The sequence below is a fragment of the Capsicum annuum genome, chromosome 5 (assembly GCF_002878395.1).
Source record: "Capsicum annuum cultivar UCD-10X-F1 chromosome 5, UCD10Xv1.1, whole genome shotgun sequence".
Lineage (NCBI taxonomy): Eukaryota > Viridiplantae > Streptophyta > Magnoliopsida > Solanales > Solanaceae > Capsicum > Capsicum annuum.
Window position 1 is genome coordinate 202,773,637 of NC_061115.1, and position 17,642 is coordinate 202,791,278.

Here is a 17,642-nt window from a genome sequence, read left to right on the forward strand (position 1 = left end):
AGAGTCTATTCGGTCATCTATAGGATCAACTAGTGTATTCACTCGCACAACATGTACATCATCCCCAAGTGGTAAGGAATCAATATACTCATATGTAGGTAAGCTACTACTCACACTCAACGGCTTATTAGTCATATGTTCATCATTCACATGTACCAAAGTATAAGAGTTAGCTATTTTTTCTTGACGTTCATGAGTATGTTCATCTTTACCTCAGTGTGAAAGTCCTTCACAAGTTTTGGAAGCTCTCACCGCCAGGTGTTTGAACCTTAGGTTTTGGATTTGTTGGGATAAGTGTGGATACTAATTGGCGTAGCCTTTCAACGTGTCCTTTCATGTCTTCAATATTGTCAGTGATGCAGTCAAACATGGCATCGATATTGGTGACAGCCATGGTACCTAAAATAAAAGACAAGAACGAACAACAAAACAACAAACTTGTTAGCTCAAAAATGCCTCACTACACTCTCACTCTCGATTTTTACCTCACACTTGATTTCACAAGTATTGAAAGTCGGTTTATACTTCGCGAGTGATTGAAGGTCGAGTCTACTCTTGTCCAGAATAGATTTTTATTTGAGTTGACTCAAAGAAAATTTGTTTACGGACTTGAACCAACAAGATACAACGAATTCACAAAAGATAAAAGCACACAACAAACGTAGACACGAACAAACGGGCTCTACAACTAACTTACAATCTAGTAGGAGATTACTAGTTTGTTAATTAGTGTTCGAACCAACAAACGGAACTAGGAAACAATAAAATAAAACTAAGGAATCTGAAATTTGAGCTTAAAAATTATCGGTGAACAGTAAAAACGTGATGTGGCAGCCACGTATTGTTTGCTATTGTTATCAAATTTTATTTTCTAATTCAAGTCTTGGTCCAATTGTAATTTGGAATTGGTGAAAATTGATTAAGGAGAGAAAACAAGTCTTGAAATCCTCTTTCAAATTTAAAAAGCAAGACTTGACTTTTCTTCTCAAGACGTGGTCCTTAAATCATGGAAGGTTGTTGGAAAAGTGGTTGTTAAAGTTCTTGAGTGGTTGGAATTGGTTGTAAAAGTCTTGAGAAGTATTAAATTTTGAAAATATGTCTTTCAAGACTAACAAAATACACACTCTCTTTCTTCAACTTCCAAGATCAAACATTCACTTTTTCTTCAATAATAGATGAAGATGTGAAGAACACCAAGAACACATTTTTTTGAATCTTGAAGTTCTAAGGTTCAAGTTGGACCCCAAACATCAACAATACCTTTCCAAGCTTAAAAATACAAAACAATAACCATCATACACATTCAAACCTTGAACCAACAACACACCACACTTCCAATCTTTGAATCCGCAACAACAATCACACAGCCAAACTTTAGGTTCACAACAACAACATCAACAATTAAAGCTCAAATCTAGATCTGGATTTCTTTAGTGTTAGAGGTAAAGAAACTAACACTAGAAACAACAAAACAAATAAAATGACTCCTAGATCTAGACTCAAAACTAGAAAAATCTCAGCCAAGACACCATAAGAACACAATTTCGGTCAAGACACAAAAATGGACAGATTTGTTTTTTTTTTTAGAATTTTCAGATTTCAACTTTTATTGAATCTTCTAACAAGCAAGCCCAAGATTGATCTTGTAGGAACAAGATCTAGCCATGCTCTGATACCAAATGATACAAGAAAGACAACGGAAGCACAAAAACAAAAACCAAAATCAGTCTACTATCCAAGAAACTGAGGACCTCTTTTGGTGACCCCTTTCAGATTCGCTACCAACAAGAAGAATACAAGGCACAAGGACGTAATAACACCAAAACAGTAGCAACACAACAAGAACAAGATGAACAATAGACTAATTTTGGATTCCACATTAACAATACAAACACACGGTTACAACACCAACACTACTACACGATTACAAAGAAACAAAAGGATAGATAGTTAGACAAATTGAAGGTATAATATTAACAACCCAAAATCCTATTCCACTCTTGGACCTTTAACATCACACACATCAAATACCTAACTCTTATATTGGTACAAGAGTGACCCTGATCTCCCAAGCATCCAACGTTTCCAAGTTTGAATCTAACACGAGTGATTCCACACTCAAGTTGATTTCCCTAGTTACAATTTCGGGTTGGTGGTCTTCTCTCCTTAGAGAGGAAATGTTTCAAGTGTTATAAACTCATAATATTCATCAAAATATTCTAATGAAACTCTACATTATTCTATCTATAGTGTTTACAAATAATAGGTAAAATGACCAAAAGACCCCTTAGTAAAGGGGCACCCCTGTAGTGTATGTAGTGGATTGATTTGGCCCTTTTAGTGTATGTAGTGGACTGTTTTGGTGTCCATTTAGGTGCTCCTTTGCACTTCATTGCACACACCAAGCCTCGGGTCTAACATACGCCCTCATAAGTCCATCTATGTGATCGTACTCGTATCAGATAGAGATGTGCAAATTTGAGTTATCTGTTTACTTTATAGACTAGCCAGGTGAGCTAATCATATAGGGAAAAGATTGAATAAACAAGGAGACATAAAACTACCATTTGAACCAGGGATCATGGTAACTTATTTGAAAGATTCTTTGTTTATGTAATCGAAGATGAAACAACATATGAATTACAGTTTCAGTCATCATTCATGCTATCTCTCTTGGGTTATTCACAAACCATACATCAATAAAAATTCAGTAACATTTAATAAAATCCCTCTGCACCATTGCCTGGCTAAAGTTCCATCCCATGAAACTTTGAGATTTTACTATAGAATAGAATCAAATTTAATCGTTGAAAACATCCGATAAAAAATGAAGAGAAGACTACACTACGAAAGAGAGCGTAAACGAGATATAGGGGGTTAAGAAACTAAACAAGAAAATATTCTTGTAAAAGTTAAAATTAGCTAAGGTAGCTAGAATAAAAAACTAAAAATTACCTTCCCTAACTTTAATAATTTTGTATTTAAAATGTTCACTTCCCAAGCTTCAATATTTATTTTTTCTTTTCCTTGTGAGAGGAAAAACTGAAAAGAAATTTTTTTATCGTTTGCTTTCTATGAAGAACAACAGAAGTTAATGCGGTGTTGCCTTTCAATGAAGAACAAAAGAAGCGGCAGTTGATGTCCTACATATTGTGAAAGCTAAAGTAGAAAAAGTGAGGTAGAGACCGTAGAATTAAGTTATTAGTAATAGTAGGTAGAGTTGGACTTAAGTTTGGGGCTTTGAGCAATTGGGCTAGAGATAGATTAAAATTTAATTTAAGATTAAATTTAATAAAATATTTATATTTTATTTATAAATTATATACAAATAATTATAATATATATATATATATATTTATGTATATATAATTTATCGGTTCGATTTGATTATTTTCACAATTTTATTTAAGTAAAATCATACCCAAACCAAATAACACCAGATTTTTACAATTTAAAACCAAACTTAACTAAACCAAACCAAACGTTATTTTTTTTAATCAATTTGGTTCGATTTACGGTCCCATTTGATTTTTAATCAAACCCAGGAACACCCAAGACCTATGCCTTCTAATTTTCAATCTAATAGTGTTTAGGGATGGATGATCTATATTCATTTGGTCTTCTTCTCTTGCTTTATCCTTCTTCAAGGAGTGACTGTTGCTTCTCTTTTTACTAAATTGGTGCTGCTTCCATAAAAAGGTATTCCATATCTTTTGAGTTTAAGGTATCTTCTCTGCGTTTTAGTTGTTATGTTTCCAATTTAAAACTTTTCCTATAATCTTTTTTTTTTTTTTTTTGATGATAATTGTTGTTCAGTAGTCCTGGCAAATGTGACATGTTAGTTTAAATGTGGATAAGTTGAAGTTAAATAGAGATAGCATTGTAATCTGGGGCTAAATATAAATTTGCATTTTATACATTAACCAACAAGGAATGAAATCAAGCTAATTGTTAGTAACATCAGAAAATAGGGATATTTTTAGATGTCTTAAACTTCTGAACTTGTTAACATGGAGGAGCAAGTCTATACAATCCATGATAAACAAGTGCATAATTTGAGACCTCGGCTAGTTTTAATTATTCCGTGTATTCAAATATGTGTGTGTATATACACACACACACACAAAGGGCTCAATGTATTAGAAGGCACATATACCATTTGATAGTGGCGTTGTAGGAATTGACACTATTTACAAGCGTAGTATCAACACTATTGACAGAAGCATTTTAAGTATCAATGTGCTATGAGACTTCACGGTGTAGAGTGTAGAGTCCAGTTGCAACTTTACCAATTATCGATGGCTTTTTCAAACAAGGGCCCCGTTGAATACATCCGGAATAGGTAAAGATAACTAAACAATTTAATTTACTAAGTAACTGATGCACAGAAATTAGATGGAAATAAAAGAACTAGCTTCATATTTGTAAGACAATTTGCAGTTAAAGTCAAAGAACTAGTAGAAGTAACATTAATGAGATGAAGCTAATGGAAGAGGAGTAATGTTATAAAGTGCGTGCTTATTTGGTATCATATGATTTGTTGCTCTTGAGTCTAGAATCGAAGGATCATTACCAAACTGACCTACAGAAGCATCAGCAGAACTACTTAAAAAACCTGCAAAATTTGCGGAGCCAGAGGGACTACTAGAAGGATCCTGTACCACATCAGGTAAATGTGCTTGTTGGAAAAAGGGGGTCAATTCTTTATATCTTGCTTTGTCTGCCAATGCTGTGAAAAGAATGGCTGCTTATTTCAGTGTTTCCCTGCAGTTGTGCCTCAAACTTGGGATTTATTTGTTCTGCCAAATATATTTGCCTTATATACTGTCCAAGTGAATAAGTAACATCCACAAGTCTGAATTTAACTTTGTATTTTGCGTCTTTTGATTGTTTGAATGAGAATATGTGGTTTATCAGGAAAATTTGGGATCTTCTCATAATGCATTATTATCAGTTTATCACTTTTTATATCTATTTGTTTTCATGTTGAATGCAATCGTTTTACTGCTGCATCTTTCTAAAGCTAAGGCACGTATACACATCACACAATTATGATCAAACTTACTAGTTTTCATCATACTACCTGATCTTGATCGCTTGCTGGATTCACAAAATCCTGAGGAGACAGTAGTTTTAAGGTGTCATAATTCAGCTTTAAAACATCGATCAATTGTTCTGTGACCGGAAATTCAACTTCTGATTCAATTGAGTTTTGCTTCTTGGTATTGTGTTCTGGCAGTATGCACCATTATACTGGTGAATAAAATTACTGCAATCCACTCTTATTTTCTTGAAAAGAAACTGTGTTAAGCAGGCCCATGCATACTCTGGGATGCTCTAACTAGTGTTACTGGTGTGCTGTCATCTGAGTTTGGTGATGGAGAGATTTCCGCGGTTAGCACAGTGTGCTCTTTCTGTGCCAGTTACTCCAAAATACTTGAAATCTTGTAAGAAAATGAATCCTCTGACCTTCCACTTAACACAACTCCATGACTCCCGGAGACCAATATTCATACAATGGAATCTGCAGGGAAGATATTCTGTATGCACTGACTTAATATCCAATAAAAGTTACAGTTCTGCCACAGCTCGAGCAGGTTGGTTTCTGGGTTTAGGAGAGAAAAAGAAGCAAATCATGCCTGACATTGTGAAAGCTGGTGACCCTGTTCTTCATGAACCCACTCAGGATGTTCCTCTTGAAGATATTGGGTCAGAACGGATCCAAAAGATCATAGATGAGATGGTGACGGTTATGAGAAATGCACCTGGAGTTGGTCTTGCTGCTCCTCAAATTGGTATTCCTTTGAAGGTTTGTTAAAGAAAACATTTAGTTTTTCCGACTTACTTTTTCCCTTGCTGAGTGTGTTTGTATTGCAAGTGACAGATAATTGTGCTGGAAGACACAAATGAGTACATAAGCTATGCTCCTAAAGATGAAATCAAAGCACAAGATAGACGTCCATTTGATCTCCTGGTGTGTGAAATTTTTATGTATCATCTTGATAAATAGGAGGTCCAAATTTTGTGACATACATTCATTTTTCTTCTTTTCTTGCAGGTTATTATAAATCCAAAGCTTCAACAGAAAGGCAATAAAACTGCATTGTTTTTCGAGGGGTGCTTGAGGTAACACGGAAACAACTAAGCCTAACTTCAAGTTTTTTACATATTGAACTATGAAATGCTGTAGTGTATTTGCTTAGGAGCACATCAGACATATAGGCATGCTTTTTGGTATAAGATCCTAGGCATCAGGAACTTTGGGAAAAAGACAGTTATTTACTTTGTGAGAAATATAAAAGAAGAATATTATTTGAATTGTTCTTACTACAATTATCTCTATTTATAGACACTACATTCCAATTCTTTTCCTAATAGAACACTACATTACAATCATTTTTCAAGTAGGATTCTATATGTTATTCCTATTCCTACTCATATTCTAACACTCTCTCTCAAGCTGGTGCAAAGAAGACATGTACCAAGCTTGTTATGGATGTAACTAGTACAAGGATTGGTGAGAGACTTGGTGAAGATTTCTGCAAGAAAATTGATAAGGACTATTCTGGACGTCCGGGAGACCTCAATTGAAAAGGAACAAGCCAAAAAAGTGATCCAAAACGTAGAAAACATCACCGGAAAGTCAATCTGTCACTGAAAAATTGCCGTAAATTGGTATAAAATATATGGTCATCTTGAAATCAAGGGATGAGTAGATCTTGAACAAAAAAATCATCGAAGAACTAGCCGGAACATGCTCACGCGCCGGATTATAAGATTTGATGGTTGAAAAGTGGTCACAATCTGAGAAAAAATTACTCCCTCCATTCCATTTTATGTGTCGCCTTTTGACTGGGCACAGAGTTTAAGAAATGAGTGATGACTTTGTAAAGTTTACAAAATTATCCCTTTTAAAGTTTATTTTTTAGTTGTCTTTTCTTATTAAGTGAGCCCCAATAAGGATAAAATAGGAATGTTCCCATTATATGATTACCAAATACGAAAAGATGACATTCTTTTTGGACGGACTAAAAATGAAATGACGACACATAAAGTGGGACAAAGGGAGTATATGGGTAGGGTCGGATGATGTCACGAGCCCACTGAGAAAGAGAATTATATGGGTAGGGTTGGAATGATGGCACGACCCTACTGAGAAATAGAAATTATATGGGCAGGGTCAGAATGACGACATGACTCTGCTGAAAAATAGAAATTATATGGGTAGGGTTGAAATGACGACACGACCCTATTGAAAAAGAGAAATTATATGGGTAGGGTCGAAATAACGGCAGGATCCTACTGAAAAAAAGATATTATGTGGGTAGGGTTGGAATGATGGCACAACCCTACTTAAAAAGAGAAATTATATGGGTAGGGTCGGAATGACGACACGATCCTATGCAAATCAGATTTGAAGAGTCACCGTAAAGACGCATGGAACTTTGCAAATCAAATCGAAGGAGTCACCGTAAAGACGGAAGGTGCTATGCAACTCAGATATGAGAAAGTAGTCCGAAAAGATGCACAGTACTAAGCAAATTAAATATAAGAAGTAGTCCAGAGAGATGCATGGTGCTATGCAAATCTGATATGAGAAAGTAGTCACCTGATGATGGACGACGCTATGCAAATATGATATGAGAAAATAGTCACCGAAAAGAAGCATATTGCCCCAGTCTTTTGCTAACATGATCATTGGCCAAACGGGCGACATATATGGGTTATAGCTGCCCGATGGCAACGGAAGCTCTTTGATTCTTTACCAAGTTCGTAGAGGCTCTGATACCACATGAGAAACATAAAAGAAGAATATTATTTGAATTGTTGTTACTGCATTATTACATTAAGACCCTATTTATAGACACTACATTCCAATCATTTTTCTAATAGTACACTACATTATAATCCTTTTCTAAGTATGCTTTATATGTTATTCCTATTCATGCTCATATTCTAACATCATCAGTATCACTTCATGCAAAGAAAAGATTTAGAAAGTGATGAGCATTAATAGCACGTAAGTGGAAGATAGTTGTTTGTTTATCTTTTGTAAAGTAGCAAATTTATCTTTGCCTTAAAATTGTGTCAAAAGATTTATTAATTCTTTTACTAATATAAAGATACAAGAGGCAACACCTTTTCAACATTTATCCAGTGCGCTCCTGGTTTTGATGGTTGCAGTCACCAAGTTCAACTTAACTTTATGGCTTGATAGTCACTTCATATATGAATAATGACCTATGATTTGTAAAGATGAGCAATATTATCGTGAAATTAAATGTGCCTTGATTTGGTGAAGATGTCACTCTGCCAGTCTGCCTATTGAGGAGGTAGTCTGTGAAGAGGAGCTTTAACGATTTGTACATTGCTATGACTTTTCTTACTTTGCTTGGATGCTTGTTTCTAAATATCGAACAGGAAATAGCTGTTTTTATTTTTGGTTTTTATTTAAGTTAATTGTTTAGCCGGGGGTCTTTCGGAAACAGCCTTTCTACTTCATCAGAGGTAGAGGTATGGACTGCGTACATCTTACCCCCCCAGACCCCACTAAGTGGGAATACACTGGGTTTGTTGTTGTTGTTGTTGTATTTAAGTTAATTGTTTATTAGAAAAATAACTAGCAAGTGAATAGCCTGTTTGTCAAGTTTCCAAAATCTGCTTAGTTTTGAAAAGTTATTTTTTTTACTAGAGGAAAAGTAATTTTAGAGAGTAGCAGTTTGTGTTTGGCTAATCGATTTGCAAATCACTTTGCCAATATTAGAGCAGTAGTTTGTGCTTACCAATGTTCCAAAAGTTCTTCCGGGTAAAAACTACTTTTTTGGCTTTTGAAAAACATCGCTTTTGCTACTGCTTAAAAGCAATTATTTTTTCTCTAAAATCTTGGTCAAACACCTCAACTTTCTAATATAAGCACTTTTGTTTTTTCAATACCTTGGCCAAAAAGGTTATAAGAATAGTTATATTGGCGCTATTACGTGGAGGTTCAAATTTCACGAGAATCTGAAGTTCTCTGTGACAGGCTATCCTAGCCTTTATAGTGATGCATCATGTGGTCAAAACTGCTTAGATGTCCTATCGGTTAATAACCACGGATATAAATGAATTCTTTGCTTGATCTTCTGTTTGCAGTGTTGATGGATTCAGAGCGGTTGTGGAAAGACACCTAGAAGTAGAGGTAAAAGGTTTGGATCGAAATGGCAAAGCAATCAAAGTAGTTGCTTCAGGATGGCAGGCTCGCATTTTGCAGCACGAATGTGACCACCTAGATGGAACTCTCTATGTTGACAAGATGGTCCCTAGAACATTCAGGACTGTAGAGAACTTGGACTTGCCTCTTGCAGCTGGATGTCCCAAATTGGGAGTGTGCTAGGTCCACTACCTCATCAAGTGACTCTTTATGAACTGAATTATCAATATCTTGCTTGGGAATGGGATCATTGGATGGTTGTGAAGTTTAGGAGATGATTAAGGAGCTGCGGACCCATCTTGTCGAATATCGAACTACTTGGATTCACATGAGGTAACAGAAAAGCGTGTACATTAAGCAGTTAACAACTTTTTTTTAGATGGACCAGTTACAAAAAATCATTTTTTTGAATGGTAGACTGTTTCTCGTTCTGTTTTGCTGGCAGAACTTGAAGAAAGTATTGATTATTGGAATTGTTTTTGCAAAATTGTCGATTATTAACCTTTTCCCAATTTAGTCCCTTTAATTCCTAGTCGACTTAAAAGGCAGTCACTAGTTGCCTTCTAACCCTTTTCTGAAGCTACAACAAAAATGGCAAATTGTATACGCAACCGAACTTTCGAATATCTATTTGGTATGCAGGATATTATACCAAGAGTTTGGTCCAATCCAGTTAACGTCTGTTAATAAGAATACTGTGCCATTATACATGTATTGCACCTTTGAAATTTGAAAAAAAAGATAAATGAAACAGAAAATTAGAGGGTGTCGAAACAATAGGTTGATATGCATTAAATGAACTCTTATTCTGTGTTCTTCTGGAGAACAATAGACAGAATGCTAGCTATGCATTTCATAAAAGCTCTTCATTATGAAGGTCTTGCAAAACTATATATAGACAGAAAACTAGTCCGAAAGATACATCAATCTCCCTAGTACTGGGACGATTTATACAACTGGACTAGGGTACAATCCTTAATTTCGAATGAATCAACAAGAATCATAACTAGGAATTCTTTTATCAGGTTGAATACAATCAATAGGAGGAGTTGTGTTTGTTCTCAATTCTCCATAAGTTTCCCAACAATAAGGTCCATAAAAGTGCTTCTTTTCTGGTGAAGGGTTAAGCTCTATGGCTGAAAGGGAAACACCTGTGCATGGCACAGAGTCACTGCATGCAAAATGAACTGGTTTATATGAATAAGTTCCTTTTATGGATTGATATGAAACTCCTGAGATGGCTACTGCTGCTGTATGATTCCTACATTTTCTTTTGTCACAATAGAATTGATCTATCATTATTGGTGTTTTCACATCTGAAACTTGGATATTTGAGAACATGATTCCCTGAACTGAACCTGAGCCTCCCTGAAATTTCCAACAAATTCAATTATAGAGACATAATTTGAAAGCCAGAGGCAGATGCAAGGATTTTAGTCGATGGAATCAATTTTCAAGGTTCTTACCACTGAACCTATTTTATGTTTGAAGTTATGGGTTTAAATAATATATTTGAAATTTTAGTAATTTCTTATACTATATTTGTGTCGTATCCATAATAATAGGTTCAGTTGAACTCATGCTTCATTACTTTATACCTGCCATGTTTTGATTCTTACACCAGTCGTAGTGTTCTGTAGCGTGGAATCCTGAACTGTTATATTGGAGACACAGGCTTTGGTTTTGTCTTTTCCTAGCCCTCCGATGCTGAATCCATGTCCAGGTCCACAATTCACATGGTGAATGAACACAGCTGAACTTCCCGTTTGTATAGATATACAATCATCTCCTGCAAATTTTGTGTTTTTACTTCAAAATCACGAAAAGAATAGTCTCAGGAGCATTTTCTCCATCGTTTGTTATCTAACATATGGACGACCAATCTTCCGTGTCCCCTAACTATACAAAAACAACATGCCCAGTGTATTCTCACAAAGTGGGGTCAGGGGAGGATAAACTGTACGCAATTCATACCACTACCTTAGATGAAGTAGAGAGGCTGTTTCCGGTAGACCCCCGGCTCGGAACAGATAACAGTATAATCAACAAACAAACAGAAAACATAAAAACACACAACAAAAATGAGATAACACACCGCTAGATTATAAAGAAAACAAGGCCCCACAAGGTAATACTGTAAACTGTCTATTCGAAATCAAAAACAACATTGAAACACCACGAACAAGCAATTACAGGCGTAGATACAAACAAAAGCACTCTTACCTACTAATATAGACAAACTCCTACCCACTAACCCTCTACCCTAATCCACTCCATCCACACCTTCCTATCAAGGGTCATGTCCTCCGTAAGCTGTAACTGCTCCATATCATGTCTAACCACCTCCTTCCAATATTTCTTCGGTCTATCTCTACCCCGCCTAAAGCCATCCATAGCCAGCCTCTCACACCTCCGAACTAGAGCATCTGTGCCCCTCATCACATGTCCGAACCATTGCAACCTCACTTTCTGCATCTTGTCCTTCACCGAAGTCACTCCCACCTTCTCTCGAATAATCGCATTTCTAACCCTATCATCTTGGTAAGCCCACACGTCCATCGCAACATCCTTATCTCCGCCACCTTCAACTTTTAGATATGGGAGTTCTTAACTGGCCCAACACTCCGCCCCATACAACATAGCTGATCGAGCTACCACTATAGAACTTGCCTTTAAGCTCAGAAGGTACCTTCTTATCATACAAGACCCCGAAGTGAGCCTCCATTTCAACCACCCTGCACCAATAGGGTGCGTGACATCCTCATTAATCTTGTCATTCTCCTGAATCATAGACCCAAGAGGCATGAAACTTTTCTTTTTCTGAATGGCCTGAGAATTCAGCTTCACCACCACGTCAGCCTCATGCGACAAATCACTTAACTTACATTCCAAGTACTCCGTCTTGGTCCTACTCAACCTAAATCCTTTGGACTCAAGGGTCTGTCTCCAAACCTCTAACTTATCATTAACACCCCCTCGCGTCTCATCAATCCGTACAACATCATCAACAAATAACATATACTAGGGTACCTCCCCTTGAGTACGCCACGTCAAAACATCCATCACTAAGGCAAATAAAAATGGGCTCAGAGTCGATCCTTGGTGCAACTTGTCAAAATAGGGAAGTGCTTCGAATCTCCGCCTACCATCCTCACTCGAATCTTTGCGTTGTCGTATATGTCTTAAATCCGCCTAGTGTACGCCACGGGCACGCCTCTAGCCTCCAAGTACCTCTACAGAATCTCCCTAGGGACTTTGTCATACGCCTTCTTAAGATCAATGAACACCGTGTGCAAGTTTTTTTTTCTCTCCCTAAACTGCTCCACTAATCTCCTCACTAGATGGATGACCTCAGTAGTCGAGCGACCTGCCATGAAACCAAATTAATTCTCAGAAATAGTCATGATCCTTTTCAACCTCAACTCTACCACCCTTTCCCAAACCTTCATAGTATGACTCAATAGCTTGATACCCCTATAGTTGTTACAACTCTGAATGTCCCTCATGTTCTTATGCAATGGAATTATCGTACTCCATCTCCAAGCTTCAGGCATCTTCATCACCTAAAATGATGTTAAACAACCTTATCAGCCATTCTAAAGCTACCTCACCAGTGCTCTTCAAAAAATCTATCGGAATCTCGTCTGGCCTAGTCGCCTTACCCCTATGCATACTACGAATAGTCTCCTTAACCTCCTCCACCTTAGTACACCTACAATAACCATAATCGCGACACTCCTCCGAGTTCTCCAACTCCCCTAACACTAAATCTTTGTCCACATCATCATTCAAAAGTCTATGAAAATATGATTGCCACCTCTTTCTTATGAGGGCATCCTCATCCAACACTTTGTCATCCTCCCCCCTGATGCACTTCACTTGGTCAAGGTCGCGTGCCCTCCACTCCTTGGCCTTGACAAGCCTATACAATCTCTTATCCCCGTCTTTGTCCTCTAAAGCCGCTGTCTTAGCCGCTGTAACCGCTAACTTATCCTCTCTTTTAGCTAACTTATACTCCTCCCTATTCGCTCGTCTCTCCTCGTCATCCTTGCTTGCAGCCAACTTATCATAGGCTACCTTCTTATCCCCCACCTTCCTTTTTAATTCTTCGTTCCACCACCAGTCCCCTTAGTGTTTGCCAGATTGACTTCTCGAGACACCCAACACCTCTCTAGCAGTATTTCTGATGCAACTGACAGTCTTCTCCCACATACTATCGACATCCCTTTTACTTTCCCAAGCCCTCATAGTCTTCAAGTTTTCCCCTATTTTCACGGCATTGACCAAAGTCAAACCACCCCACTTAATCTTAAGCCGATCCTCCACACCGCTTCTCTTTCTGTCATTTTTGATTACCATGTCCATCACCAACAACTTATGTTGGGTCGAAAAATTTTCGCTAGGTATAACTTTATAATCTTTACATAGCGCTCTATCCCCCTTCCTAAGGAGCAAAAAATCTTTTTGGGTCTCGGATACCGAACTACTAAAGGTAATAATGTGTTCCTCCTTAGGAAGAGGGATAGAGCACTATGTAAAGATTATAAAGTTATACCAAGAACTACTAAAGGTAATAAGGTGTTCCTCCTTCTTCAAAAAGCTCGAATTTGCTACCCACAACCCAAAAACCCTAGCAAAAGCCAAAAGTGAAACTTCTCCTTCATTCTGCTCTCTAAAACTGAAACCGCTATGCACATCATTATAACCTCCTGATAAAGACCTAATATGCCCATTGAAATCCCTTTCAACGATAAGCTTCTCAGTGCTCGGAATGCCTCTCACTACTTCATCCAAAACTTCCAAAAGCTCTTCTTCTACTCCTCATCCAACTCTGCTTGTGGAGTGTAGGCACTAATAACATTCAACATAAATCCTCTAATGACCAACTTAATCGACATCAACCTATCGTTATCCCGCTTAACCTCCACCATCTACTCCCTAAGATCTTCATCTATTATGATACCTACCCCATTTTTATGTCTTAGGCTACCCGAGTACTACAACTTATAACCGTCCACATCCTTCGCCTTAGAGCCTACCCATTTGGTTTCCTGGACACAAGCTATACTAATCCTCCTCTTCTTAAGAATCTTCACGAGCTCTATAGACTTACCCTGAAGAGTCTCTATGTTCCAAGACCCAACCCTCAAACTGAAAGCTCCTTTATCCCACCTAACCCTACTTCCCCTCACCCCCAACCCCAAACTGAATCCTAGACCCGACCCTAATCCATCACAAGAACCAAACCCTGCCCTCAACCCAAACCCTAGTCCAGCCCCCAACCCCAACCCCCATCCCGACCTATCTCTATAAAAAAAGGGTCTTTGGGAAGTGTGAAGAGCTAAGCTACTAATGTCATGGCAAAGGCATTGTACCTCATAAAGTCGGCCTCTAATGTTGTTGCAGCAGATTAGCTGCCTATTTTTAAGGTTACTAATTTCACTTATTAGGGACAATTACCTACAATAGTTGTCTTATAAATTCTGTTATCTATCTTTGAAAGACTAATTGACTAAATTATTACCACAAGCAATATCGCTGCTGTTAATAACAACATTTTGGGAGTTCTGAAGGTGAATTCCATCTGTATTTGGGCTATCTCCAGGGGATGAAACTGTGATCCCTGAAACTTGAACAGCCGCACAATTATCAAACTTGAGATGTGCTTTGGGGCTGTTTTGGATTATTATGCCTGTTACTACAACATTGGAACATCCATAAAACCTCAGTGCCTGCCACATAAAATTGCATTATAAAATGAGAATTATAATTCACTTAATTAATAAGGGATTTGGCATAGGTAGATAAGTAATTTAGTAGATGGTACTCACTGCTGGTCTGGTTCTGGGCATTTTTCGTTTTGATGTGCTACTTATCTGTCCAAGCACCAATAAAAACAATCGAACAATGAAAAATTAGGTTGATGTGAATTTGGAGTGTTAATTTGCTAACATCAGAAAAATTTACTTGTTAACAACAATTTTAATTACTACTATGAATAGGTATAGATTAAACTTGTTTGTACATGGAATAAATTAAAGGAAATTGCTATTCGGACAAGGGAAAGGTCCTAGAAAATAAGTTATCTATTCACATTTAATTGTCTATAATGAACTTTGTATTTCCTTTAAGAAAATAATAAGTAAAATACATATTTTACTAGAATGCGCATGGCTATTAGCATTTTTTAAAAAATTGAGAAATGATTTGAGAAATAAGTAGTAGCTAATGTTAAGGATAAAGTAAGGAAAATCTTGACCAAAATAAGCTATTGTTTGAATCAATTTACGAAAATAGTATGTTTTTTTTTTTAAATTTACAAAACTAGTATAAACATATTTAACAGTAACGTATTAGGTTATATTTTATTTTAAAAAATAAACAGATTAAAGGTTAATTGATTGACGGTGTTAAAGTAGGAGTCGTTACTGATAGTAACATTTTTGGCTTAAAACGTTACTGTCAGAAACGAATCTTGATAATTCTGCCATTGTACGAAATCTGTCGCTAAAGTCGTTATCAAGAATCACGTTTTGTGGCTAAAATGTTACTCTAGGTAACGATTCTATCGAATCAAATCACAGTATTCGTAAAAGAATATATATATATATATATATATATATATATATATTATACTGGTTAGTATAATGTTATATTTGATAAGAAGATTTGAAAATCATATAATTTAAGTAATTTGTTTTGCTAAGAGTGTGTTGAGAGGCAAGAATGACTTCTAACCAAGTTCATCGGAAATTGCTAATTGGATCAAGGACATTCGATTAAAAAAAAGCCAATAATAAATAAGTAATATCATAATCATAAAATATGTAAGTACAATATTTTTGAATTTCAAATTATTCATATTTGTAGTGTAAAAGAATTTTTTTTATTTAACGTGTGCACGGAATGACTCATACTAGTGACATCTTTGAGCTTGATTGAATGTTCATTGGATTCACTATATATACCCAATCAATCAAACCTATGAGTATGATTTCAACAAGTAATTCCCTCTCCGAAAGAGAGATAATCATTACATCATAAATATTTTTCAACATTTAGTTCTAGTCAAATAACTTTAGATGTTTTATAACATTTATTCTACTTAGAATAGCATATTTTAGATGAGTACATTGTAATGACAAATTTAAATATTAACATTCAGTCGATTTAAAAATAAAATTCACACACCTAAATTATAATTTCTTTTGCGGAATCGCTACTCATAGTAATGTTTTAGTCTTAAACGTGACTCATAATAATGAATATAATGACAAATTTCGTACAAATATTCTGATATGTTAGAGTTGCAGAGTTTCGTTACAAACAGTAATGTTTTAAGCCAAAAATGTTACTGTCAGTAACGGTTCCTATTTTAACATCGTCAGTCAATTACTTTTTGGTCCGTTTATTTTTTAAAATAAAATATAGCCTAATACGTTGCTGCCAAGTACGTTTATACTAGTTTTGTAATTTTTTTTTAAAAATATACTATATTGATGAAATGATTTAAATAATAGCCTATTTTGGTCAAAACTTCTAAAGTAAGGATTAACTAATGTTAAGGATAAGGTAGAGAATTTTTTTTCTTGATATGCTAAAATAAATAAATAAAATAAAAATCTATTTTTAATATAATGAATAAATAAAAATAAATGATGAAAGTTTATTATATGATTTAGGACAATGATGGACCCTCTATTCATCATTATATTACCTTTATATCATGAGGAACCCACCTCATTAAGATTGAATAAAAAAATCATGTATTCAAATTAGTTTCCCCCTCCCCCCCCCAATTGGGGAGGTACCATTCCTTTCAATCAAATATGTAGGGATGACAATGAGGTGGTGCAGGTGCAGAGCAGTGCGGGTTTGATCCTATGCGGACGGGGCGGGTTTAGGTGCGGATTTTATATAATTTGTTTCAATTTTCTGCGGGTTGCGGGGTAGTTACGATTTTTTAAGAAAATTGAAGTGGTGAGTTGTACCTGTCATCTAATATAGCTTCTAGACCTTTTACTAATGTGGAAATGCCCCGTTCGGGGTGGGGGGGGGGGTCATAGGACCACTGCAAATTATAAGTGTGTAGTTGGAATTTGGTGTAAAGGTTGGGGGGGCTTTTGGCCATTTTCCCTAAAACTTATTATCTATATATCTATATATCTATATAACAATATATTAAAAGTGTAAAGATCCCTAAAAAAGTGAATCGAACTTTTTATTCTTTATTAAAAAACCCAACTTTAGACAAAATCATCTTTTTAGCCTTTTTCTTCCAATTATTATATATTTAGTATTAACTCCTAAAATATATGGGATTAGAACTTTAAAATATATGGTAAGAATTTTATATATGATCAGATTTTTTCTTTAATTAAAAGTGCTAAAATATATAGTAGAAGGTAACATAAAAGTGACGACATTCTTTGCTATAAAAAGGGCACGTTAT

At 36.0% G+C, this 17,642-nt stretch overlaps 2 protein-coding genes across 15 annotated transcripts in view; one reads left to right on the plus strand and one right to left on the minus strand.

Annotated features, from left to right (window-relative positions):
* Positions 1–3,464: 3,464 nt before the first annotated feature.
* Positions 3,465–10,785, plus strand: LOC107871107 (peptide deformylase 1A, chloroplastic). 13 transcript variants are annotated; one of them, XR_007055517.1, is made up of 7 exons: positions 3,536–3,699; positions 4,601–4,669; positions 5,299–5,809; positions 5,885–5,974; positions 6,059–6,126; positions 9,133–9,523; positions 10,312–10,785. XR_007055517.1 is itself a non-coding variant. In XM_047412668.1 (6 exons), the coding sequence occupies exons 3-6, from the start codon at positions 5,378–5,380 to the stop codon at positions 9,371–9,373; spliced, it is 831 nt and encodes a 276-aa protein (XP_047268624.1). In that variant the 5' UTR covers positions 3,501–3,699; positions 4,598–4,669; positions 5,315–5,377; the 3' UTR covers positions 9,374–9,677. The 13 variants fall into 13 exon arrangements, 11 of the variants coding, with proteins under 11 accessions (XP_016573396.1, XP_047268624.1, XP_047268623.1 ...); XM_047412668.1 differs by lacking the exon at positions 10,312–10,785 and having other exon boundaries at positions 3,501–3,699; positions 4,598–4,669; positions 5,315–5,809; positions 9,133–9,677; XM_047412667.1 differs by lacking the exon at positions 10,312–10,785 and having other exon boundaries at positions 3,528–3,699; positions 4,589–4,669; positions 5,315–5,809; positions 9,133–9,677.
* LOC107872046 (polygalacturonase At1g48100) overlaps positions 10,064–17,642 on the minus strand; it is a 29,208-nt gene continuing 21,629 nt past the window's right edge. For both annotated transcript variants that reach the window (XM_047412663.1, XM_016718867.2), the window contains 4 exons: positions 15,022–15,066; positions 14,715–14,922; positions 10,789–10,979; positions 10,064–10,558 (listed from right to left, as the gene is read on the minus strand). In XM_047412663.1, the coding sequence (XP_047268619.1) occupies positions 10,181–10,558; positions 10,789–10,979; positions 14,715–14,922; positions 15,022–15,066 (822 nt within the window). In that variant the 3' untranslated portion in view covers positions 10,064–10,180. The remainder of the gene's footprint in view (positions 10,559–10,788; positions 10,980–14,714; positions 14,923–15,021; positions 15,067–17,642) is intronic.

Excerpts from the sequence above, each read along its gene's own strand:
- LOC107871107 (XM_016717910.2), top strand. The coding sequence starts at position 5,378 with ATGGAGAGATTTCCGCGGTTAGCACAGTGTGCTCTTTCTGTGCCAGTT. Across the intron at positions 5,810-5,884 it reads AAATTGGTATTCCTTTGAAG|ATAATTGTGCTGGAAGACAC; the intron begins GTTTGTTAAAGA and ends TGCAAGTGACAG. Across the intron at positions 5,975-6,058 it reads GACGTCCATTTGATCTCCTG|GTTATTATAAATCCAAAGCT; the intron begins GTGTGTGAAATT and ends CTTTTCTTGCAG.